Source organism: Netta rufina (assembly GCF_964035555.1).
Source record: "Netta rufina genome assembly, chromosome: 1".
Lineage (NCBI taxonomy): Eukaryota > Metazoa > Chordata > Aves > Anseriformes > Anatidae > Netta > Netta rufina.
This window is the reverse complement of record NC_140123.1, coordinates 194011993-194038937: the sequence shown is the minus strand read 5'-3', so window position 1 is coordinate 194038937 and position 26945 is coordinate 194011993. Positions and strand designations below refer to the sequence as shown.

At 37.7% G+C, this 26945-nt stretch overlaps 2 protein-coding genes across 2 annotated transcripts in view; one reads left to right on the top strand and one right to left on the bottom strand.

Moving 5' to 3' along the window:
* The window catches only part of FAM185A (family with sequence similarity 185 member A), a 48311-nt gene extending 29959 nt beyond the window's left edge, over positions 1-18352 (top strand). Inside the window, exons 5-8 of the mRNA XM_084305915.1 lie at positions 399-440; positions 6899-6994; positions 9085-9219; positions 17851-18352. Of these exons, the coding sequence (XP_084162041.1) occupies positions 399-440; positions 6899-6994; positions 9085-9219; positions 17851-17966 (389 nt within the window). The 3' untranslated portion in view covers positions 17967-18352. The remainder of the gene's footprint in view (positions 1-398; positions 441-6898; positions 6995-9084; positions 9220-17850) is intronic.
* Positions 18353-20784: 2432 nt separating this feature from the next.
* The window catches only part of FBXL13 (F-box and leucine rich repeat protein 13), a gene marked incomplete at both ends in the record, with an annotated part of 35967 nt that continues 29806 nt past the window's right edge, over positions 20785-26945 (bottom strand). The window contains 2 exon segments of the mRNA XM_084306334.1: positions 20785-20845; positions 20847-20939. Of these exon segments, the coding sequence (XP_084162460.1) occupies positions 20785-20845; positions 20847-20939 (154 nt within the window).

The window sequence follows — 26945 nt, the reverse complement described above, 5'->3', positions numbered from 1 at the left end:
GTAATAATCCATAGTGCTGTTGCAGGCATCTGACCAAGTTTTGTTTGTTTGTTTGTTTTAAAAGAAGATCAACAATTAAATAAGAAAAGTGCTCAATTTGAGTCTCTGCTTTTCTCACCATCATACCCAGTCTGTGCCTTAAAGCTTTATTCAGAATATTTTTCTTGCCTAGAATTGCTTCTTTGTTTCCCACATGTGTTGAGATTTTTGTTTGTAAAGCAATAATAATGAAGTAATATAATTCATTTATATTGTTTCGGTTTTGCATGCAATGCAGATATACTACTGTAACTATAACAGCCTTGTATAGGATTACTTTATTTTAGTCTAAAATTTGAGAAACCAGTCACAAATAATCCACTTTGAATGTTAAAATGTCCTTTTTTTTGTCTTAATAGGTAACACCAGCCTTCAGACCAAAACAGGGAGTATCACAGTAGGTAGGTCTTGCTTTCTTTCTAAGAAAAGGCTTCTTTCTCTCTCTTTTGTCACTCTTCCCTTCTCCTTTTTAAATTGAAATATTCAAAGGGAAAGTAAAAACCTGATTTTCTAATAATCCTCAGATGTTTGTCCTCACTTTTTCAGGAGTATCATTCATTGTTGTGTATTTGAAAGATATTTTCCAAACTTGGCTCTGACTTGGCTCTTCTGTAGTTACGCAACACCAATTCTAGCTTTCTACCATACCCCCTGGGCTTTAGCATTAGACTGAGTCTAACTATTTTCTTTTAGATTAAGTTGGGACAAAAGGACATGAGAAAATACTAAGTGTACATCAAATGCAATTACTTTGCCTTTAACCCAGTTCTCTTTTTTGTTTTAATTATTAAATATGTTTAACTTTCATATCATGTAGTAATACTCATTGATGTTTTACATATTGTGAGGTAGGAAAAAAGCTTGTAAAAGCTTAGTGTTTCCAAACCATGGTATTGATCATTGAGTTTTCCATTCAGAAAGAAAAGTAGCTTTTAAATCTTCTCTCAGCAATTGAGTTTTTATACAGTGGGATAACTGAGTTATCAATTAGATTATATATCGTACTATGAAAGTATTAGGGCACCTTCTGTGTTGATGTACTGTAAATTGGTCAAGAAAGTGAGAAACTCAATTTCTGGTTATTTCTGTGGCATTAAACTGAAGTAATAAAGCTGTAGACAACACTCAGTGAACCTACCTTGAAGGATTTCCCCTTCTGTAAGTAAATTTGGTTATAGACCTAAATCTAAGACTTCTGTTAACAATAGTGACTACAGTCACTAACTAGGCATCTTGCAGGGACAAGATGTCCTGTCACAACTCTTCTTATGTTTCTAAGCAATCTATATTAATATTCTTGGAAAATAAATGCAATGCACATTTTTATGAGTTAGTCATTAAACCACAGAATTAAATCAAGCTTGCTAGTCTGTTTTTCCTTCAGTTAAATAAACTCATAGACTATGAACAGCGTTTGAACATTTCTTAACACAGGAGGTAGTTTTTTCCACCAACAGATGATGATTATTTTCCATTAATTAACCAGGTTCAGCTTAAACATTAAGAAGCATGAACACTGAGAAGCATTGAACTGACTTTATTTTTCAGATTTCAATTCTGAAAATGTTAGTTACAGTTAATCTTTTCTTAAAGAGCATTAGCCCCTCCCTGCTTTAATTTTGTATGGATTTTTCCAAAGGCTTTTTCCAAAAGACTTTTAAGATCCAGTGGTTCAGCTCCAAAATCTTGAAAATGTCAAGTTTTAAGTGAAAACTTTTCACATATGAGGAATTCATGCCACAAGGTGACTTGTTGGATTGCCAGAGAGCTGATGGAGATTTGCTGATAGCTGTAAGAACAGCTTAGGTCTTCTGTCTTCCTCAGCTCGATTTTCATAGGCATATAGTTACTTGTTTTACTGCAGGCAGAATTTTATCAATTAATTGAAAAATGCAATCATCACTATTCTATGATCTCTACATTTTGAGGATGTATTTTTCTTAGAGATTTATTTACAATTCAAAACATAGTTGAGAATGCTGGATTTTCTTTCACAGTATTTGAGAGAAAGTACAACAAAAAATTGGGGGAAATTCTTGGATAATTCTGTATTAACAGGAAAACAATGCTCCCGTCTTTTGCTCTATAATTTTCTGGGTATTTTTTGTTATTTGTAGAATAGTTCTATCTCATATATTTATTTTGCAATTACTTGTTTCTGTTTAAAAAAAATAAATCTTTTTTTGAAGATCCTATTCAAACCTCAGCTTAATTTTAAGCATCTAACATATGATAAAGTTTCACACTGACATTGTTCAAATACTAAAGTAGGGATAACGCTTTTTGACAATACCATGAATTTTGTTAGCTGCAGATAAATTGTTTTGCAACCTCATACTAAAAGCTTTCTACTTCTAACACATGTTTTGTGAATTTTGGATGGGTTCTTAATTTGAAACAACCAGGCCTATTTTTACTTCTAGTTTACATTATTACTTAGGAAAGTCATTAGAAATCTGAATACTCTTACAAAAAACAGTGGAGTACTTTGTTCTTAGAGCTAATTTGATCTTTAAGTTTCTACTTGGCGCTTCTCCACTGGGTTGACTCCAGTTCATAAATGTCTCTCTTCTGTTAGGAGTCCTGGAACTGGATGCTGTGTTCTAGATGTAGTCTAACAGGTACTGAGTCAAGGGGAATAATCTCCTCTGTTGATGTACTGGCCATGCTCCAGTTAATGCTGTCAGGGATTCTGTTGGCTTCCTTTTCTGCCAGGGCACAGAGCTGGCTCGTGTTCAGTCCAGCCAAAACTTGTTTATTCCTCAGCGTTGTTGTCATCGTCTGATTATTCTCTACTCTGCTGCCAAGCCAAATTTTTACCCTACCAGCTCAAGATAAATAAATAAATAAATAAATCTTTATTACTTACCTTTTGCCCAAGGGAAACAACTTCTAGGTTTGGGTAAGAATGGCACTGATTTATGGGTAGCAGGGGCGTACTCTGGAAAGCACACAGACATCCAAGGAAGTCCAGTTACCTTTTTCTTCCCCAAACAGATGCCAGTGTCAGTTTGTGGTATTCTGCTAACTTCTTCCTTCAAAACCCATGCTGGAGGACCAAAAGGCTTCTGTGACTTAAAACGACAGACTTGCTGTCTAAAATGAACTGAAACCTAGCAATTCAGAGCAAAGTTTCGTCTCTTATCTGAGGACTATATTCAAATATCAAGTAGCTACAATCTAGGTTTTTGAGAAAATGAGGTGTCTAAGCCCATCTGTTGTGATTTGTAAGTGTTATCATAAGTCTTCTCTCTAGTACTGAGACAGAAGGCCAACATTTTGAGAGGGCATTGATTGTAAAAAACAACATTTAGACATTCATAGAATCATAGGATGGCTTGGGTTGGAAGGGACCTTAAAGATCACTCAGATCCAGCCCCCTGCAATGTGCAGGGATGCTATTTGTTGAAGATTGTCATTTTTCTTAATGTAGCTAATCTTTAGACTTTCTATATAATACCTTTTTGCAAGATTACTCTATGAAAACTGAGTTCTGGGCATTTTTCATGTACTCTTTAGAGTAATATCAGCATCTTATTTCACGTATCAAGTCTTTCTCTTAGGCAAGGTATTGTTCTTAATGCTTAACAACTTTGTTGAGGACATCTTGCTTCACTGGTTTGTTTTGTTGTTGTTGGGTTGGTTGGGTTTTTTTTTGGTAGTAGTAAATACTTAAATAACTGAAGTTGCTCAAGAGTGCAACTCTTAAACAGATGGTCATCTGTTCTGTTTCCAGCAGAACCATTCATCCTTGTATTTCCCCTTGAGTTGTCAGTCCTAAGGAAACTGAATTTGAATTATGCACTCTTTCATGTTTTGACTCTCAGTTACTCACATTAATCTCAGTTAATGGGCATGTATTTAAATATAAAAATATATTGCCTTACTTTTGTTCTGTCATAACTGTAAATTATATGCTGTCTCTATCATTATTAAAGTTATGTATTTTGTCCTACCAGATTCTGTTATTTAATACAATTTCTCCTGTTGAAATATCTATTTGTTTGAATTTGCCTTTTTCAGTTATAGAAATTGTCTGCACTGGTTTTATCCACTTTTCTGTCCTGTCTTCCTCCTTGCTTCTCATTTATTTAAGTTAAAAAGATGCAAAACTTACACAGCATCTTTAATAGACTTTGCAGAAGTGATGGGCAACTTTAAGTCTCTTGGTATTATTTGTATCTTATTTCATATGTAATCAATATTAGATATTAAAATTAATTTATTAATATCTTATTAATATATTAATATAATAAGATCCATATTAATAGATACTATAATAATTATTATAGTATTAATGTATTATTAATGTAATGTAATAATAATGTATTGATATAGTAGATATTAATCTATTAATATCTAACTTCAAATTATTCCATAAGTCACATTCAGTTGTTTCTATAAAACATATTTCCTGTTTTTTCTGTAGATCAAAGCTGGACATGCAGTTTAATGTCATCTTTAGTCTTTGGTTAATGCTGGCAAGGTTTGAAACTTGGCTGTAGTTTTTTCTTCCATTTAAATAAAAAAACTTTCTGTTCACTGTTGTGCTATAGAAGTCAAAATCTGTCAAGTCATCCTCCCAAACAGTGTTTTCCAAGGGCATTCTACTTTGTCTCAAGGATTTTTATTGTTTTGCGTTGCTTTTGGTTTTGTTTTTTTTTTTGTATTTTCCAGGTAAATGTGTGCCTCAGTGCACCTATACCTATTGCCATCTTCCTGCATCCTTTTTTTTTTTTTTTATACATTCTTCAGACAGAATCCAATCTCTCACAAATTTAGGGTTCTATTCTTCTCTTAAAGAATTGAAAACAGAAAAAACCAGCAAAAAATAAATCTTGTAGTGGGGCTACAAAAGGCATCTTTCCACTGTGGAGAACTTTACAGGAGCCACTTTCACATTTGAAGACTGGGAGTTAGGAAGGATTCACTAAATAAACATTAGTTTCTGTAAAGTACCATCAAGTGATGGTGTTGTACAGACTGCTAGCAGTTGTTCTCCCTGGAGAGGGTCACTGTTGTATCACAGGAGTTTTTTTTTTCACAGTGCAGAAAAAAGAACTAATAGTATGTTTGTTTAAAACAGAAGAATTAGAGGCTGGATACTTCCTGTATCAGTTGCCAACAAATCTCTGACAAAGTTATGTGGATATTCAGTGATTGGCTGTTAGTACATTTGATTGGGGGTATTTGCAAAAATAGCTGTTATGGGAAATTGTCTATCTGCTGGGACCAACATTTTTAATAAAAGGTTGATTTGTATAAACTTCACCTGTTTCACTATGATTACCTGTTTGAATATTAGGAACATCCTTTTAAAAAGTTATCAGAAAATGTTTCATTGTGACTTACTTACCCAAGCAAAGCTTTTCCAGTTCATTAATTTAAATTGACAAAGAGTTAATTTGTTCTTTCAGCTATGGACCAGAACTTCCTTAACATAAAATCCTCTGAGATGGGAAATGCATTCACATCCAATTCGAGTTGTTCTTGTTGTTTTTTTTTGCTGGCCAAAGATGGTGTCAGTTTCTCAGCTGACCAAATGTGGATTGGCTACTTTTTCTTTTTTATTACATTAACCTCCCCCAAAAAATTCATTTTAGCTGAGGGATGATAATCCCTTTCCATGTTTCGACTGCTGAAATACACTGATCTTCCCCATCTGTGCTTGGGATCAGAAAAGCTCCAGATGAGTTTGTTTACGTACAGAAAGCTTTAATTAATGCTAGACATCCTTGTTATGATAAATCAAGCTTATTCTCCCATGAATATTTTCACTTTTAAAATAACAAGTTTCAGTCTGGTTTGATTTTTGTTGTTTTAGTGAGTTCTGAAAACTCAGCTGTGCTTCTTGTTCTATACACCCCCAGAAACTAAGAACATTCTCATTCAGTATTTCAAGATTTTTGGCTAATATTTTTATTCCTAATAGTCTTTGTAGTAAGGTGCTTCACTCACTCCCTTTTGCTCACGTACATACGTAATTTTTCTTTGCTTCTCTACAGTTGCTTCACAACTTCTTTGCAGTTTTTATCAGCAATAGGTCTGTTCAGCAGTTAGAAAAGTAGCTGCCCAGGACCTCACTGTAATATTGTGGAAATCTGTGTGCTTACAACTGGAATAGATTGCAAATTATTAAAGTCTACTTCTCAAGTATACAAATAATGCTTTTTTTAAGGGCTTCTATTTCTAAAAAAGGTTGTTCAGAAAGTTTTGTTGTCATAAATTACAGCTAATAAGCTATAGAATAAAGTGTACGTCTGTTTATTCCAGGGCAAAGAATGCATGTTGATTCCCTATGTGCATTACATTACAGTGGCTATATCAGACATTTGTTTAAAATTCAGAGTTCTTCCGTGTAACCACATGTTAAACGCACAACTGCTTGTTGTTTGCATGTGGTAACTTTCCTGGGTAAAGTTTCCTCTGTGCAAAGTCCAAACAAATGAACTCTTTTGGAAATTAAAATAAATCTTAAATGTTTCAGGTTTTATGCTCAATCAGAATACAAATGTGAATTTGTCCTTGTGGAAAGAAGTAGGCATTGTTATACTTGGGCAGAAAGAGCATTGTTGAGCTGCAGTAGATCCTACAAGTCCTGAAGGGGTTTGGCTTTGGGACCAGTGCATGCCATAATTCCAGATTGGGAAGATAAGTTTTACTGAGAAACCTGTTTTTCTGAGCAAAGTCTGACATTCAGTAAATGAGTAGAAGCATCAACTGCTTCAACATACAAAAATTGATAAAGTCAGTTCAAACAACAAAGGAAGATTCTAGCAAATATTTATTTAAACAGAGTGAACAACAGCACATTTTTAAATCAACGAATGATACACAAATCCCTTCTTTTTCTTTTTAGATTCATCGGATGGAAGTCTAAAAGCTTCTACACGTCAAGGGTCAATAGATGTTTATGTCAGTCAACTAAGAGAAGTGGATCTGAAATCCCAGAAAGGTTAGCAAACTGCAACAAATACGTTTTTGTAGCAACTAATGATGTAAAAGAAAGATTAGAGATTTTTGTTCATGTGTCTAGAAAAGATAGTTTCATGATTCTTCATTACCTCGTTTCTTTACCTCGTTACTAGATACTTCTAGTAGAGTAAACTCTGTAAGGGACAATGATACTTAAAATGGATTACAGGATTTTTATATCTTTAATCCTTTATCTTGTCAGTCTGCCCAGCAGACTTCTGCAGAGTTGACTTTAATTACAGTCTTTGTCTTGAAAAAGTTTACTCTATGATACTAGTATGTATATTATTTTTATATATATATATATGTATATCTTATATATGTGTACATAAGGGCAAACATCACGCATTATATTGCTTTTTCTTGCCTTTTCCTGATGAAATATCCAATTATTGAAATAGGCAGAAAAACAGAGATGAGTGTCTTACTCAACCATTCTTCCTTTTTGTTTTTTCGTCATGATTACTTGCTGGAACTTTGCTTTCTAGTTAAAAGGTCACTCCTAAAGTTGGATTCATAGTTTTGCCATTCAGAAGTTATGATATTGTAAATAACAAAGCCCTGAAGACATCTTGTTTATCTTACTTTTGGAGAAAACAAACAAACAAACAACAACAACAACAACAAAAACTACAGCATTCTTGTGTTAACATGATGGTGTTTTAAAGGAATACAGTATTTGGTAGTTTCCTCTGGTTGTCTATGAGATAATCTTATGCCCTACTAAAATTTAGCAGTTAATCAGAAGGGAAATAATGAAGGAAATACATTGGAATCATATGTGCCATTCTTCTGCACATACTAAGGTGGTTCCATTGGTACAAATAAGTTTATTTTTGTATTATTTCTTAGATACATTTTGAATCACTAAGTTATGTCTCTTTAAATTAGTAGCAAAGAAGAATGTATTTAATAAAAGCTAATTCATGTTACTTTCAAAACATTGCCTGACATCTCTTCTGGCAGCACAGTTTAGTATAGGCAAAGTTGATAAAATTCTGTTTTCGTTTACCCTGTAACTTTGGAGTAGCTGCTGACAGCTGCTGAGTAGAAAATGTCCAGTCTGTGATAAATTAACTGCATGTGTTGGATTTTGTGAGTCATATCACTGAGCTACTTTCCAAGGAGGACCTAAAGAAAAGACCTTTCTCCTTTCTTATCCTAAGGCTTCTGTGAATCCAGCAAAATTTAGGCCTAAATTCTACTGGCAGTTATTTCTTCTTCAGGAGTATTCCAGGCAATTGATTAGTCTGAATTTAAATTGCATAGTTAGGGTTGCATTCTGACTGCTACACAGTTATTACATCAGTTTTATCATCACGTTCTGTTTCAGTGTTGGAGATATATTTAAATAAATGTTTGTGATTTTCTATGGTGATTGTTGAAATTGGATAGAAGCTAAGAAGTGTGTCTACAGAGCTTATATTTTAAGTACTGCTGGGTTTTGTTTCAATGTGCAGGATGCAACCTCCAAACATTGTGACTAATTCCAAGTATGACTAACAGTGGTAGGTTGGGGGCCCAGGACTTGCCTTCAATCTGATGCATAGAAGCATGTATTTTGGGGAAGCAGATGTCAGAATTTCCATTTTTTTCTGCTAGTGTTAACACACTGTAAGTGGCATCCCATTGTTCCAGAGAAGCAATTCCTTTATAATGTGCTTGTATTGTACTGCGTGCTGGATTCATCATCAAATACCATGTCCATGCTCAGGGATGTCAATATGCAACTAGAAAATGAAACTAGAGTCATAATACTTGTTGAAGTCTGTTTTATTTGCTTCCCTTGGCAATCCCCACAATAAGGTCCTCTAGTGAGATCTAGTGAGATGCTAGGAGTGTATGTTAATTTTCATAGCGTCTGAAGAAATACTGTGATCCCATTTTATAAATGTGACATGCCTTCATTTGACATAACCAGAATAATGTATCTGTGTTTATCCTTTGACAGGAAAAAAAGTGTGTCTGAAGGCTCTTAAAAAATTGTGATTTACCTTATCTAAATAATTGCCTGTTTTGTGATTTGATCCCAATGTTGATCTAACTCGCTTTCATTTAAATTTATATCAGGTTCTATTACAGTCAAGGTACCTGCCTCTCTCAAAGCCTATTTAGAGTTGTCTGGAAGAAAAGTGGATGTGAGCTCAGAGATCCAGTTAAAAGATACACAAAGTGCCTCCAAAGATGATCACGTTACTTTAAGTGGTAAGGCTTACTAATCTTGGCTACCATTAAATGTCTGTCTGGCCTCATTCAAAGACATCTACACTTTCGTTTGAGTTTATTGCTCTTGGCCTCTTCCTATTTCATCTGTTTCAGCTTCACACATCTGCTTGTGGCATTGAACTCTCCATGTTACTAGATGGCTCTTTTGTTTTGTTTGGTAAATGATTTGTGAATACAAACAACTGCTGCTCTAACAAAAATCTTAGAGCCTAATTCACCCTCAGCATTATTCCAGTGAATTTGTGGGAAGTAAGTCAAGGCTGAATTTGACCCATTGCTTTGTTGGCTTAAGCAATCACATATAATAAATCACCAGGGAATGTCTATTAAAATACAATGAAAATTGGTCTTCGTGCATCTCTGTTGGGTGGGAGGGTGAATTAAAAGGTGTGTGTGGCATATTTATAAATGTATGGTATAAGTGTTAAACAGAGTGGGTTAGTCTGAGAAGTGATGGGTGGGAGATAACTGAGAGAAGAGCAGAAGTTGGAGTATGGAGGAATAGAGTACATGGAAAGGTGCCTGTGGTTCCTGGAAACATTATTCTAATGCATTTAAAATTGAACATGGAAACCCCGAGTCTTGCTGTTTCCTGCTTCAGAAAACAGTCCTACAATTCATTGTCAGGGTGTGTATTTCTCTCCTTCCTCCAGACCTGTCCATCCAGAATTTAAGGCTGTTAGTGTTACCAATTACTCACTTTGCTCAAGAGGCAATGTTAATGTAATGTCTGAAGGCTCCAGCTTTGTTTGTGGAAGTGTTATGTCAGTATGACCTGATATAATAACAGAGTGGGTGAGGCTTTGAGTTTTTCTTTGTTTTAAAGCTATGAGAATATGTGCAAAATTTCTTTTCTTCCCCCCATTTAAAAAGGTAATTCTTAAGTCCTCAATGTCAGGAAATGTTAGAAGTGTACGTACATAATCATAATATGTAACCTGCTTGTATGCAATAGTCTTGAAATGTATAGGCATATCTCTTCCTACCTTGAACAGTAATTAGCATCCAAGTTTATTAGTGGTAATTAACTACAGCTTTTTAAAAACAATGGTTAAAACTCCTCGGGCTAGTAACCTGCAGAAGGGTCCCAGATTCCAGTCATGCTCTAGGTAACGAACAGCCTCAGCAGTAAAGCAACACAATCCCCAGTGAATGAGGACCACTGGCCGGTCATCTTGCTGCTCTGGCAATGCTAAAGATAAGATCAGTGTTTCGAATATACACAGATGAATGGCTTCTCTGGGTTCGTGATCCAGTCAGTGTTTATATAGCACAGTCATCGCTGAAGTGGAAGCAATTTTTCAGCCTACCATACTGTATATAAATGATCCTGGCAGTTTAGGCGAAAAGCGGCTCCAAATTAGCTAACCCTCACATATACGGATCTCAAAGCCAAAATCAGCACCAGCATTTGGCCACTGATCATAGTTGGTTTTAAGAGGTTACAGCATTGTGCAAAAAAACTATTACATGCAGATGAAAAATGATCGGAATACAGGTAAATGGAAAATAGACCCTGGGAGGAATTTTCTGCAGGATGCAATTCAGCTAAACTAATGCTGGGCTGAAATGGCTAGTCTTCATCTTACACCAGGGATTTAGCTCTGTTGAGTGTTTTCTCTCATAATACAACCAATGATCAGATTCTCCTGCTCTTTTCTCTGCTCTATAAGAAGCAACAAACCTGAAGGGAGATGAATTATTTGGTTTTGGCATGTGCTTTGTTCCTTTTCTTACCCTTCTGAAAATAGCTCTTTGGCTTTCTTTGCCAAGTAAGTTAGTAATGTTCCTTCGACATGGCAAGGGAGAAGCTTCCTGCTTCTCCTTCTCTTTACTTTACCCAAAGGGATACTTTTCTTTCTGCAGCCAAGCACTTGTCCCTTCGTTCTCAACAATCTCTTCTTAAAGGTGATATATAAGAATATTCTTCTACAGGTAGACACTGAAATAATTAAAATAACTTTTAATGCTGTTTGTATATCATAAAAACATTGTTTACTGTTTAAGTTTTAGCTACAGAGTCTATAGTGATCTTTGTTTAGCTGCAACTAAATAAACATAAAATGGGGAGAGGGGAGGGGTTTTGCTGAGTGGGAAAAAAAAAAACCTTATTACGAGAGGCATGGCAGCTAAGATTTTTATGCTTCTGAGGTCAAAGGTTTGTTTAAAAATAGATGGCTTTTCAGAGACTGGCCAGTTCTCATGTGGATAACACTGGAACTGGCTGCCTTCAGGAAGCTTTCCTTGCCTCTGGGAATATCGTGTGAGAGGTTAGAGAGGAGGCTCTCCAGTGAGAGCGCTGTGGGTTGAGTGAATGTGCACCTCACTATCACCTGCTCCAGGAAGGCCTTCGCTCCTGCTCTTACTGCAGCTATCACCCATGTCCTCACCTTGCTTCAAGGCTCCCACTTCCACACTGAGTGAGGAAGGCAACATGCTACAGTCCCCCAAGCAATGACATCCAGGGTTCTGCAAGATAGCCAAGGAAAAGATCTGGGTGTAGTCAAAGCAAGAAGATAAGAGCCTCGAGTGAGAGCTTCAGAGGCAGAGTGATGAGACTGTGAAAAGGTGTTTTATTTTTTAGAAGAAAGAGTAAAGGACTTGCCTGCAAAATTGGCACGCCTGTCAAAGAAGGGATAGAAGCAGTGCCAGGGAGTTTGTTCTTTTGCAAGGATAATCTGCAAGGATAAGGCATCTGTTTCCTTGACATCAATAGGCACTCTTGTAGGGTGGTATAATGACAGTTACAAAACCAGATTTTTCATGCTAAGCCCTGCTCCAGCTTCTATCTGTAAACCATTTCTTTGGCCATCTAGTTTGAGAGTATTTGAATAATACCAGTAACTTCTGGTGGTAATCATGTTAAGACATTTTTTTTACATTCCTTGGTGGAAAGGGTAGGAAGAGAGGGTTCTTATGACAAGGTTCTGTAGCCTTCTCAAGCCCTTAAATCTTGCTGCTAAATGACTCTGCCTTACCTGTTTCTCCAGGTCTGCCTGTATTCTTATATCAGCTCATTTAAGAAGCCTGCAGAGACCATTAACTATATCTGGAACTAAATATGGAATTAGGAATGGTAGCAATCTGATAAGCGATTCTGTGATTTAAGCAGAAAAGGAGCGTAGAATCACAGGATGGTTGGAAGGAACCCTAAAGACCACCCAGTGCCACCCCCTGCTACAGGTGGGGACACCTCCCACCAGCCCAGGTTGCCCAAAGCCCCATCCAGCCTGGCCTTGGACACCTCCAGGGGTGGGGCATCCACAGCTTCTCTGGGCAGCCTGTGCCAGGGCCTCACCACCCTCAGAGTAAAGACTTTCTTCCTGATATCTAATCTAAACCTACCTTCTTATAATTTAAAGCCATTCGTCTTTGTTGTATCACTACATCCCTTGACAAAGGGTCCCAGCCCAGCTTTTTTCTTTAGGCTCCCTTCAGGTACTGGAAGGCCACTAGAAGGTCTAAGCTTAGGAGACTCTTAAGGGTTACAAACACGTTAAAAGGAAAGATTAAAATTAAAAGTGAGTGATATGTAAGTTCAAAGTGCAAAGGTAGAAACCTGTGCCTTCCCAAGGTAAGGAGTGTTTCAGTAGAAACATTGGTAAATGGGAAGAAAGAATGTTATACAGTTGCAAAAGAAATAAAATAAAAAATAGTGTATTAACAGAACTGTTCTGTAAAACTCAGTCCCATGGCTTTACATGGCGTTAGTAACACTTTGCTGGAATGTGTCCAGTTTGGAGTCCACTTTGAAAAGGATGTGGACAACTGCAGAAACTTTGAAGAAGAACAAATACTCAGAGGCCTAAAAACATGAGAATAAAAACCAGTCTTGTTTTCTTCTAAAGAAAATGAGATTGAGGGAAGGTGAACTTCCTCACTATGTAAGAAATTGCTGCAGAGGTGGGAAAAATGCATTGTTCTCTGCACACAGGTGATGCAACTAGAAATTTCAATTTGACCTTGCAGTAAAGAAGGCTTAGCTAAATAGTAAGATAAGCTTTATGGTAGTAATTGTAAGGGAAGTAACTGTCAGGAGAGGACGTAGTACTTGCAGTACTGCAGATTTTTGAAAAACAGCCCAGTCAGGCATGTCAGGTTAATTGGATCCTCTGGAAATTGCCTTCAGCCCTGCCTCCTCTTGTCCTAAGCTGATGTGGCCATCTGCTCCCACCTACTTTAAAGTGTCTGCAAGGAAGGTTGTGAGGCATGTGGGTGGATAAATCTGGGGAGTAAATGATTGCAGCCAGTGGGCATGCAAACTGTGCTAGCTTGTGTGTTGACAGCTGTAAGTTCACTGGAAAAAGTCTTGCAGTCATTCCTTTGGATCCTTGTAGCTGATGGTATCAATTTCCAAATCTAACTGGAATATAATCCAGATTTACATGGTGTAAATCTTCTGCCTCTTGAGTGGTGCCAGCGACTCATCTGATTCCAGATCTTTTTGTACCCTTGGTCCCAGTTCCAGTGCCAGATTCATACCCTGCAGCCACCTTTGACCTGATGCCATCCATCTACTTGGAGCCAAGTGAGCTTTTAACTTTGGTGTTTTCTTGCTCCATCTGGTTTTCGGTAGTTGCATGAGTCTCCTTGGTGAAAGTCCCACCGTGTCACAGGTGCTGCTCAGTGACTGGATGTTTGTTTGTCTTTACTATAAACTTCCAAGAGGTTAGAAAACCACCCTTTTCATATCTTTCTGCCCTCTTACAAAGAATAAATGTATTTACCGTGAAGGTTTTTCTTCTCCCAAGTCAAGAAACATATCTGCTTCTTTATTTCAGCCAGCGTGACAACAGCTGCAGCAGTTTACAGGTTTCTTAGCTTTTCTTACTAATCCCACCAATCTACAGCACTAACACTTCACTGAGCCATATCCAAACAGTGTTTCTGTAAACTATCTGGTGACCATGCACACGCACAATAGGGCTCTCTCACATCAACTTATACTTTTCCTAAGTTGTCTGTCCTGGGGATGGGGAGGAATCTCCTGTTGTCTTCTCTAACCCTTTTTTTTCCTGTGAAAGTTTCCAGATACATGTTGCCTCTACTGTATGGGTTGAGCCATTGTCCAACTATTCCTTTAATCACTAGGAACTCATTAGGTGGCCTTCTTCCTCATACACCTCTGGAGAGAGTGAGTCTGTCCAGATATCAGATCCCTTTGGAAAGATGGGCATTGATACCACCATCCTATCTCTGACTCTTCAAGTTTCTCCAATAACTCTGTGCAAGTCTTTTCACCCTATCTAGTTCTCCAGGTAGCTGGTGGTGAGCGGCACCTTTCCACTCACAAGCATCCACTCAGGCATGCACTGACATAATAAGGGCTTTGCATCTGTAGGAGATTGTCTGGATTCTTCTCTGCACTGTCTGTGATTTAGACGGATTGTTTCGTACCTCAGTCTCCTTCAGCAGTAACTTCTCACGGCTCACAGAACAGCTCCTCATCCCATGGTACTGGGAGAGCTGCCTGTGAAGTGCTGGGGGCTCACCTTTGGGGTTGTTTTGAGGTTCAGCTTAGCCAATGTACAATAAGAGAGCTGACTGAGCGTTTTACACCGTGTACAAGGCTTTGTGGATGTATTTATTGCTTTTGGTATCAGAAATTCTGTAGCATTTAGGGTAACCTCTCCATTTTTAGTTGCATGGGTTAAACACAAACACAGTTGCAGGAGCAGTGAATATCATGAAGCAAACACTTGCCTTTAAAAGGGAAATAACTGAAAGAGCTTGTATCAGTCCTCGGCTGCAACTTAAGGTTCTGAAACTTAACAGCTGCAAAAGCCTACCACTCCCTTTCCCCCCTCTGCAGCTGACTTGTCTCTGCTGCATTCAGTCACAGCTCTGATCCAAGGCGTAACACTGCTTGCTGTTTTCTCATTGTTTTTTTCTGTTCTCAAGGCGCTTCTTCAAAACCTTGCTTCTTTCCTAGAAGCATTTTTTATTGAGTCTTTGCCAGTGGAATTGAGTGAGAAGAGCTTTGTTTTACAGTTTTACGCTGTCCCTCTAAACACTGTCCCTTTGTGAAGCTTTGATCCTTAAATTATATCACAAAACAAACAAACAAACAAAAAAGGCTCTATCTGGAAACAATTACGTTCCTTCAAGTCAAATAAGAAGTTAGTCCAAATTTTAAAAAATACATTAGATGAAACACTATCCTACAGATTTTTATTGGTTTCAGCTTACGTTTAATTCAAGCTGTTCACAGCATTGTTGAGATAGATGCACCACAGTGCTGACAACACCAGTGAACAGCATTTAAAAAACTTCCCTTTTCCCAAGTCTTACACTAAAAAGTTGGCTACGTAGCATGCTGGTGCATCTACCTTTTCCCAAGTTCATGCTGTTGTCTTGATTGGTGGGTTTTGAAATTAAATCCTTTCTTTTCATATTCTCAATCCAAGAGTCGGTTGGCTTTCGTGATTTAATCACTCTGGCAAAGTCATCCTCAAAATCCTCTTATGTTCCCACAGTATGGGCAGTGAATATAGCTAGGACCAAATTGTGACCAAAGTCTCCAGCTAAGCCGTGTTGCTTGATTAGCGCCTCCTAGACAAAGCCATTTAAATATCTGAAGCTTGATTTGAACCTGCTACTGGCAATAGGATTAATAACCTTAAAATACTTTGAAGATCTGCATCCCTGGGGAATGGAACTTGATACTGAGTTTGCTGCAGGCGGTCTTACATTTTTGCATTCCCTTCACAGGCAAATCTCCAAAAGAAGCATAAGGAACAAAACATTTTTCTAAGTTCACGTAGCAAATACAAAATGAGAAACAGAGCTCAGACAATAACTGAGCATTGAAATGACTCATTAATTTGTCTCTGTGTTTCTTCAAAACTCTTCTTTATCATTGTAACAAAAATGTATCAGGACGGAATGAACAGGGCTGATTCTGTGCATCAGTGTTTGTTCCTTCTGCAGAAGTGTGCATGGTGACAAAAACATGAGAGAGGGGCAATGAGTAGGACCAAGCACTCCAGTATGCACTTTCTGAAAATACATCATTGTCCTGCATTTGTTGTGTCTTCTCCCCTTAGAAAAATAACTGTGTTTTTTAGTGCTCGACTGCTAAGGGATCAGCAGAAATTTTCTTTTGCATTACTTTGTTCCTTCATATTTTTGACACCTGGAGGCTATTTCCTGTTTAAAATTCAGACTGTTCTAATACTTTAAGGGCTAGAGACACTTGTGTTCATTTCTGTTCTCTATTCTCTGATCCAGTACTAGTACAAATCACTGATTCAAAGCAGCTCTCTGGGCAATTGAATCATTGAATACAGCACACTTGTTCAACTTTCTGATGATCATCATAGATTTATTTTAAGTCCATAGTTAGGTGGAGGATTTAACTGTGGATTCTGCCTTCCAGATCCTACCTTTCGAGTAAGATGGATGTAGTAAATGTGTGGTGTGCTTGAGAATCCTGCTACCATGCTGTAGCCAGCAGTGCAGAAATTGTGCTAGGACATCTGCGTGGAGATCCTTGAAGGCGTGTTGCAGTCTGTCAGTAAAGGTTACAGAAATACTTCTTCATTCAATGGGCGAACTCAGTCAGTGTTGGACTCCTCTGAAAATCCCGTATTTCTAAACAGTGCCTCAGCCTGCTAGTGCATTGATGTGGGCTTGGCCCATAACCGGAAAGTAATCCCAGTTAGCAGTACCAAAAAGCTGAAATGCAATTGAAAAATTCTGGCACGTTGGCTTGAGTTGTGGAAACCAATGCAGTGATGTCAGTTGGAGTTTCGCCACTGTTTTTGACATGGCCAAAATTTTACTTCAGCTGTGTTACAGGTCAGAGCAGAGCATGTTTGTAAAGTTGTTTCAGAATCTGCCTTCCTGCCATCTCTCATGCTATTCCAGGCTCAAATTAGTTCTAAACTTAGAATTCGCTCAGGCACATGAACACTGAAATAATAATAAAAGATATTTTGTAAAAATAAACCAGAGTGAAGGTTGATCTTCTGATAAAGGTACCAATTTGGGACTTAAAAAATCTGTTTAATTCCCAATTTGGTCACAAATCTTTTGTATAATTTGGAAGGTCACTTAATCTCTCTTGGCCTCAATTTCTAAATTGTAAAATGAGGGTAAGTTGAACTTTCTCCTTTGTTACACAGTGAGTTTTTCCAAGTGTGACCTTGCTTGCTAAGTTTATATGAAACATATAAGAAGGCAGACAGCTCAGGGTTGTGGGGGTTTTTAAGCCATTAGCATAAGAAAGCAGCAATAGTAACACATCTAGTCATTTGGATCACCAGGGCCTACAGCATCTCTTTTCCATGTTTACAACAGTGATGAAAACTTCATATTACCTAACCAGACCCACGTTTGATGTGGTTTTTATTATGGGCTAGGAAATACGTCTATGATATTGTATAATAGAAAAAACACAGTAAAAAAATACTGTAATAACAAAATATAGGAAATGGGATGTATGCAAAGAACTATATCAAAAAGGAAGTGTCAGAAGCTCTGGTTAAATATACATAAATTCTACCCAAAAAGTTTTAAAAATATTTCCAGGAAGCTTGAAGAAATGTGGTATGAAAGTGATAGGTTTACTGAGTGCCAGAAGAAACTAAACAGAACTCTCTTTTCCAGGTCACATGAATCAAAGTAATGAAGCAGACAAGTGGATCAAGGCTGACACAGAAAGTGGCGAAGTACGTCTTAAAAGCCAAAGCTGGATCCAGTCTGTCAAGCTGAAGATTTCATAAAGGCAAAATAGCCAAAGCGATCAAATCAAGAAATTGTAAAGGAACATTTCTCTAAAACTAAGAAACATTGTTGATACAAATTCTTATAAGAGACAAACACTATTTAAAACGAGGGCTTTTTAAACTAAGATTTGCCTGTGACTGTGGCTGATTGTTAATAGGTTTGGTTTACTTTTCCTGTCTTTTAGGAACTACACCATTTTACATATTCAGAATTTGTATATCCAAGTCAGTCTAAAAGCTGGTAACTTTCAAATAAAAGTTGGGGGCTATAAAAAACAAAACAAAACAAAAACAAAAACAGAACCACACAAAAAGCACTTAAAACACCTGGTATTTGAAAATATGAAAATTTACTTTTAAGGTAATCTGCTCTGCAAGCTATATTACATATTTTAAAGAAATATATCTTTCCTGTGGGACTTATATTGGTTTATGCAAAATGTGGAGAATTTTCTTCAACCAAATTGTGTATTTTGGATAGGATAAAACCACTTTCAGAGCTGTAATTTTTACTTGTTTTGTGTTTAACTCCTAAGCAGTTTCTGCCTTGTCAATGGGCACTTTATGTGTCAAACTACTTGTATGAAATGATGACACCAATTCTGTGTTGTCCTGAACCACTTGTGGATAGAATTAGCAAGTCTAGCTCTGTCTACCATTTGTCTATATAGAAAAACTTAAAAAATAAATTCTCAAAAGTGCAAGAGGTCTGGTTGATTTCAAGAAAGAACACTCCACCGCCAGGACTTCAGATAGATTTCATTTGAATATTCTCCTAAAATAAAAGCTATTATTGGAAGCTATTGGGCTAATTAATTTAATCTGTTTGCTATGTTTCCAGTAATTTACTGTCAGCCTTGCATGACCGGACTCTAAGCTCTTGGAGGCAGAAAGGCAGAGGTAGGCGAAGGAAGTCTGTGTGCCCTGCACAAGAGACCATTGTTTTTGTGGAGGATTTTGTGTTACTGTGATACAAGCACACAGTAAAATTAATGGAGCTTTTAAAAGCCTTTCCGTTTATGTAGGGCCTCTTGTAAAAGAAGTACTGAAGTTTGTGTTTTACAACCGAAATGCAGGAATACCTGCCAACTGAGTGGATGGAGAGTAGAAGAATTTAGAGTGTCATCTTGGGTTTTAAATTGTATATATGTGTGTATGTACTTTAGATCATAATCAACATAAAATGAGCTTCCCCTTTCCTATCGGATTCCAAAAGGGGAAGTTGCCCCTTGTTAATGTTCTGCAGAAGTAAAGGGCAGCATTTTTACTTTAATTAAGGGTGGTAAAAAATTCCACATTGTTTCCCTTTGTGTGTACTGTTTGCTTGGATGGGGTGGCCACTGTTGTCTATGGCAAATTATATATGTATTTTAATATGCTAATATATAAAACAGTAATAATATAATTACTGAAAGCAATATAATATTACTAGTTATTACTAAAAAATATTATACTACTGTTAAAAAATATATAAATTTAATAAATGTATAAGACTTTTAGGTTTCCTGAACATTTTTTGAAACTATTACTTCCTGAGCATTGCAGCAGACGAAGTAAAAGAAGCACTCCTAAATTTATACTGTATTTGAAAATAAGTGTAGTAGATATTTCACAAAATTGAGTCCATTCAATGGTTTCATTATTCACCCAGAATACAAAGATTGTCAGCCTCAGCAATTAAGGTCTTATTTCTTGGGACTGCTGCATCAGCTATTTAAGGGAAAACATAGTAGGAAAGCATGTTATTTCCTCCATGTTCAAAATTCAGCAAGATAATGCATTCATATTCTAAAACGTGCTGTAATTAAACATCAGGGTAGCCAGTTATTTCCTACGAGTTTAAATAAGCCATCAGAAAAATGATGCTACCAGTGAAGCTACTCTGATTATATTCCTTCTAAGCTAATAAATGCTGAGGCCACTAGAACTTTAACATAAAATGCCAACAATGAGCTGAAGGAAGTTAAATGTTTGGAAGTTTCCACCAAAGACATTTGAATAATGCTTTCTTTTGCTATAATGAGGTGAAACTATATCTCTAGACAAGGAAAGATTAGTAGGGTATCAGTAATCATGATTTGAAGGGCATATCCCATGTATGCTCATGGCCCATTTCAGGGGAAAACATGTTCTTACAGCTGGAGAAAAATTTGTCCATAACACTTTTCTCATCTGTGCTCCTTTTCCTTTGAAGCTCCTGGCTTTGTCAGCTGCCAGCTAGCCTGCAGTTCAGATCTGAAAATGTAACCATCAGCTGGCTTAGAGAGGTGAACTTGCAGCCTGAGAGGCCTTTGTAATAATTAGTGCTCTGGGTGCGCATGTGACTGTTGAAAAGTAGAACTGTGCTTAAAACTGTGCATAAATGTGCACGTATAGTTGTGTATTAACAAATAGGCAGTCACTGTGCTTCCTTGTTCAAGAGCACTACTTGATGAGTGTGAAATTCTGTGGGAAGTCTGAGTGTTTATGTTCTGGAGAAGACCTTCCTGGCAAACGAGAACCCCAAGCACATACAGATTTATTTATTGCTTACTCTGCGTGAGACTACAAAAACTTCTCCATATTGAAAGATGAAGACAGCTTGAACCAACATCTGAAAGTCAGTAATGCGTTTCAATGCAGCTGTCTTGCTTGAAGGCATACATGTTGCAAGAAAGGTTCACAATGCATGCTTACTAATTCAATAAACAGTCTTTTATTAAAGGATGATTAATTTTAAGAAAAACACCGTGTTCTTTTCATGCTCTTGTGGGAAAATAAATAAATAAAAACACAACAACACCAACCTTGAGCTGTAAGGTGTTGCACAATTTCTTCATTCTTCATTTGGAAGAGTTTGTTTAGTCAGGCTCTGACCTGTGTTTTTTGGTGAAGGTGTTACCACCCCTGCCATACCCAAGCCGGGCAGGAGGATCAGCATCGTTATATTCTTGTTTCTCCAACTTGGCTGTATATTTCAAGGCAGCTTGCCTGCAGCAAAAGTTTAAAACAATATATATGTCAAGGGGAAAAGCATTTTGCAGAGGCTGTTCCTACAAAGAACATTAAAAGCTTCTTTGTCTTAACTGAGGCTCTCAATATTATAAGAGGTGTCGTGGAAACTAGGAAAGATGGTAACTGGTTAGAGTCACAGAATAAATTGGGTTGGAAGGGGCCTGTGGAGACCACTTAGCCCTGGTGCTGCATGAACCAGCTCCAGCTAGACCAGGTGGGCATGGCTATGCCAGCTGAGCCCTGAACATCTCCAGGGATGGAGATCGCACGGCCTCTCTGGGATCCGGTTCTAGTGTCTGAACAGCCTACTGATTAAAAAATAGCTTTGTTGTGTGGAATCAGGGCGCTCTGTATGCCAGCTTGTGTCTGTTACCTCATCCCAGCAGTGTGCACCTCTGAGAAGAGTCTCACTCTCTCCTCTCTTCTGTATCCCCTGGTCCCGGAGTTGCAGGCAGCAGTAATGCCTCTCCCACCTCATCCCTTCTCCTCATGGCTGAACAAACCAATTCTCCCGGGTGCTTGTTTCACACCCTGTGCTCCAGCCCTTTGACAGCCTTGGTGGCCCTCATCTGTGTTTGTTCCTACTTGACTGGAGCCTGCGATAGCTGATCCAGAAGAGGATTGCTTTTGGGGCCCAAAAGCATGGCCTGTGCCATGTCTCCCTGTCCTGCTCAGCTGTCGCCCATTTCCTACTTCTATGACCCCTCTGATCTGCCCCAGCATTTTGTGGCCACAGCCCCCTTGCAGTGTTGTTAGAACACAGAAACAACGAACACAGAAATGGGGGAAAGTCAGGCCTGCTGAGTGACAGACCTTAACGATAAGTTCACGAGCAACCCTCCCCTCTCCCTTCTTTCCAGGCACCGTGTCTCCCTATCAGCCCAGCAGCTTCCATTGGCTCCCCTGAGGTGAAGAAACTCGACCCATCGCTTGCAGTCTTTTGAAAGCCTGTTTCTTTCCACCGCTTCTGCAACTTGGCTCTTGGCCTGCTCCCAGCTGCACAGAGCAGCCGCCCCCCAGCCTCCCTCCCCTCTGGCTCTTGCCTCGCTGCCTGCAGGCCAGAAAGCTCCCTGGGGCCGAGCACACACATGTGCTGGCTGGGGAAGAGATGGCTCCACATCTCCCATCCTCTTCAGGAGACTCAGCCTGGCCTGGTGTGTCACAGCCACTGCATGGTGGCTCTCCTCCCTTCTCAGCTCATATGGTATATGGCCTATAGACTGCACTAGGAAAAAAAAAATCCAAATGGAAGTGTCTGTTATCTGACAGTAATGTCACTACGATATCAGTAATATTATTATTTGTTGCTTTTCTAAGTAAAAACCAAGAAGGTGGTTACAAAAGAGCCAGACATACACAGCTGTCATGCTTGCAGCACCACAGCAGGAAAGGGGAAGAGGTGAGGGTTGGAAAAGGAACACAATTAGTGAGGCAGGGAGGCCTCCTTTTCAACCACAGCAGGGTATTTTTTTAGGTAGAACACTGACACACTGTATTAGCCACATGAACACAAGGCTGGATCTGTTTTTATATTAGGGAGGCCTGTACTGTTGAGGAATGTGTGCACAAATTATACGAGCTATAAGCTCTAAGCTATAAAATAAAAATCATCTCATCCAAGTCCAAATTCCTGTTTTTCATGGAAACTAATGTATAGTGCCTGTCTGAAGCATGTATAGGGAGAGCTGTTACAATTTTTTTTGGAAACTTTTGCTGTCCCATGCCTGGAGCTACAGTTGATTAGTTTGCCAGAAACAGCCATTTGTTAATCATCAACACATGGCAAAATGCATTGTTTATTTAAGATACGCCATACCATGATAGGGCCTGTCTATTTGTTTATATGGTATCTTAAATGAGCACACTGATGAATAAAAGCATTTCAGTAAGTAATTACAATTATCTTTAGAAGCAAGTATCACATGGTATAAGTCAGACAAAATTACTGGACCAAAACCATGGCTTGAGCAATATTGGAATAAGTAATTCAATCCTTACCCAAAGTTTCAGTCCCTTCACTGAGAGGGGTTAGCCAGGAAATACAGTTCTGCATCATGGTCTGACTTTTGAACTGTTCCAAAATTCAGAAATATTTGACTGTGTCTCTTATAATTAAAGCAGAGATTTCGAGGTTATAAGGTGAGGTCACAAATAAATAAATAAATAAATAAATAAATAAAAATCAAGAATGAAAAGTTTTGAAAAAGAAAACTCTAGACATGGAGAAACTGTAAAAAAATGCATGAGAAACTAAGCTGCAGAAGCAAGTGGAGACAAGGCAGCTAGCAATAAAAGCAGCAAGCATCCTGCAAGCATCCTCCAGCTTACAAGAAGTGGTCAGATTACATAAAATTTGGAGTATTCCGAGGTTCATGCCAGCTACTGTAGCTGTGCTATTTTAGAGTATACATTTCAAGTGCACATGAAAACTGAAACATGGCAGTCCAGGAGCTTCCATTTAGCCTTGAAGTTTCTGCCTGTGTCACACCTGAAGGTCAATTTATAGTGCATGAGAAGACAGTGCTATGATATTTTTGGTGGCTGTCTCAGAATAAAACTTAAGAGTATTCTTAGTACTTTACCAACTCACGTGTAGGCTGTCTTCATTTCTGGTTATGTGGGTGTTGGACTCCCAAATCCTTCATGTCTTGAGACCTGAATATTGGAAAATATTTGCTCTTTCAAGAAAATAGAGTTCTTGCAATCTCCTTTCTAACCAACAGCAACCATCAAAAACCAAACCAAACCAAAACCAAAAATGAAAATGTTCTCCAAATGTCTAACGTATTTTAGCAATTAAGAAGGAATATCATTTCCATTTAAGAGGCAAGAATTGTAAAAGTAATTGTTGATGAGTCATTTGTTAAAGAAGCAGTCATAAGATTAAAAAAAACTGACAAAAAGAAGGAAGCATTTCCTTTTTATCTCAAAGAGCAGCTTTTGGTAGAACCAGCGTACCTGATGCCCTTTTGGTTAGAAGCACTGCTCTGGCTAGCAAGGCCTTCTGATGGCAATTTTGCACTGAATAAGGTTAATAGAGACCTACACCTTTCTCAGCTCTTCAGCTACCTTTAAATAGTACTTGGTGTTTTGAAGTTTAATGAGAATGTTACAATGAAGAGTGAAGTTTCTCTGAAGCTGTCAATGTGCTGCCTCTTGCAGGATTACTCCTAAGTGAATCACAACTGACACAGCCTTTTCCTACAGAAGCCACATTTTAAAACATGGAGAGTTGGCTTTCCCTTCCTCTAATAGGAGAAATAAATTGCACCAGTATCAGTCCCACAGTTAGATTATCCATGATTATTTATGTCATTAATTAAAAGGCCATTAGCCTCTAGATACAGAAATATGCAGCAGGATTGTCAGTCCATAGGCCAATTTTTAAATTTAACATTTAGATAAACCTGGCACCAGGCTAGTATGCTGGCAAATATAAGCTCAAATGCTACCTGATACTGGAAAGAATGGACAATTTTTATGCTCATAACTATTTCCTATGAAGCTGCATTGGACTGGAACTTCAAGAACTTTGTGGTTGCATATGTTTTCTATTTTAATCTAATGGTAAAAATGAAGCTTTGAAAAAGTATGTGATAGCACATGAGATATGCCTCGATACTTGCAAGGCTCATTCAATTAAGATGTCTGCTAGGACTGGTTAGTGTTTAATAATAAGCACTGGGGAATTCCTTTGGCAAAAAAAAGTATACATGATTTACAGATTTTGCTATAACATAGCAACTTCAAATTAAAAACATTTATTCTATTGCTAATTTAGAATGAAAGTTTAGTTCATAGCATGTTTAGTTCTCCAGATTTGTCTAATTTTTTAAAGAGATATATCTTCCATCTTCTTGACTAGGGAACGAAATATCTCTGAAATGTATGTTTCTTGCCTGTAGTATATAAATTACACCTGAAAGCAGCTTTTTCCAATATATTCTGTGAATATCTAAGAATCTGAATAAGGCTTTAGGAGTTAGCCTGAAAACAGAGAATGAGGACCTGTTGTTCATTTTTGTGACAATCTGTTACTTACATTTCATGAATAAAAACATGCAGGTTGTGAATGAACTACGTAGCTTTATAAAAGTACATTGTGACATGGAAGTGACAGCACTATCATTGCTTTTGATGTCGTTACTTAAAATCTGCTGCAATATAACCAACAGCTTAGAATCGCTGCCATATTTTACTATGTTTTTGATGCAGTTATCGGCAAAAAGCAAATGTTTTATCTTCCCAATATTGACTTTAAACTACAATTAAAAAAGGTCTTTTAGCAACTGTGACACATACAGGATGTAGAATATATCTGAATCTCACTGTGAACTCCCTTCTATTTTCTGAATATCATTGCATTTGGTGGCAGTTGAAAAGCCACTCTGATCTTGACATAGTCAGTGCATTCTGCAGCCTGCCTAGGTCTAGGGAGGCTCTTCAGCTGTGTTAGAAAGAACAAGTAAAGAACCTTCTGTACTGAATTATTTTACATGGTTGAGCCACCTGACTCAAATTGCAAAGGGTGTTTCCTATCTCTGAACATACAGGGCAAAGGATCAGAACCTGAGGCTAGCAAGGAAAAGAACCAACCACCATCACATACCAGAAAATCAAGATTGAGAAAGTTGAGTTGGTAGTTTTTCTAGTTGTAAAAATCACAAAGAGGGGAAAGATAACACTGGGTGGAGATGTGTGTCTCAGGGCTGCTTTTTGTTTTGAAAAATCTGTGACTCTCTAGGGTTTTCTTTACAGTAAAAATAACCGATTGGGAAATTCCTTGGCCGAGACAGAAGAGTTTAATCAAGATGTTCAGAGACCCCATAGCATACAGGATTCAGGCAGAGGCACAATCTTGGATCATGCAAAATCCAAACTATTGCAAGTGAGTTTCTGAGAAATCAACTCAGCTCTTTGACCATGGCACACCAATCAAATTGGAACCTGCTCAGACTTTCATTCCTATTACATCTCATTTCTACAGGAGGATGTATAAGCAACCATAGCTCAAAAAGGCTGCTTAGTGCTCTAAACAAAGATATAAAGGCACAGAAAAATGAAATCAACAACAGTAATCTGGAATTAGAGAAAATCCCTTGAGGCTTAATATGAGAAAAACTGTAAATCAGAAAGTTATTAGGAAGTTAAAAGTATTTTAATTATTTTTTTTTTTTCATATGAAGAGTAGTACATTTAGAATATTTTTTTTCAATTGCTAGTGACACTTTCCATAGCTAATACATAGCTAGCAATCTAATTAGAAGTAGATGTTTTGAGAAGGAAGTTCTAAAATGTCTAAAATGACATGCTAGGCCAGAGAGAAAATAAAAAGAGGCCTGACAAGTAAAAAAAAAAAAAAAAAAAAAAAAAAGAGGTAATGAGAGCAGAATTGTCTGTGGTGAGGCAGAGGGAAATAAACCAAGGAGGGTTTGGAAAGCATGAAGCACATAAAATATCTTTTAAGTTGCTAAGCATCTGCATGAGTTTTGTAGTCTCTGAAGTGACTATTAAACTCTGGAATGATTTAGCAAGGAGTGCTCACTCTACAGTGGTCTTGTAAGCACTGTAAGAGTAGGGTTAGCATTCTCCTGGTGTGGATACCCTCACTATATAATCTAATGTACATATTTCTTACTCTTATTGAAGTATTAAAGCTTGATTGAGTTTTATACTCAGAATTATCAATCCTCCTTAAACTTTAGCTCTTTTCCAAACAGTTTCAGTACCATTGGAGTGTCTGGCCACTGTGCAGCTAGGTGTAAGGTGACCGCTCTGTTATGCTCTTAAACACAATGGAAGGGTGATTGATCCGCATCTTGGAGACACAGAGCTGAAAACTCGAATTGAAAACTGACCAAAATGGACTCCATGAGGAAACAAGAGTACAGGACCATTTACAACAGTGGAGAAATTGGACTGTTTTGTGGTAAATGACCTGTTTTTTCCAATTGTAGAATGTTTCACTTATACTTCATGAAA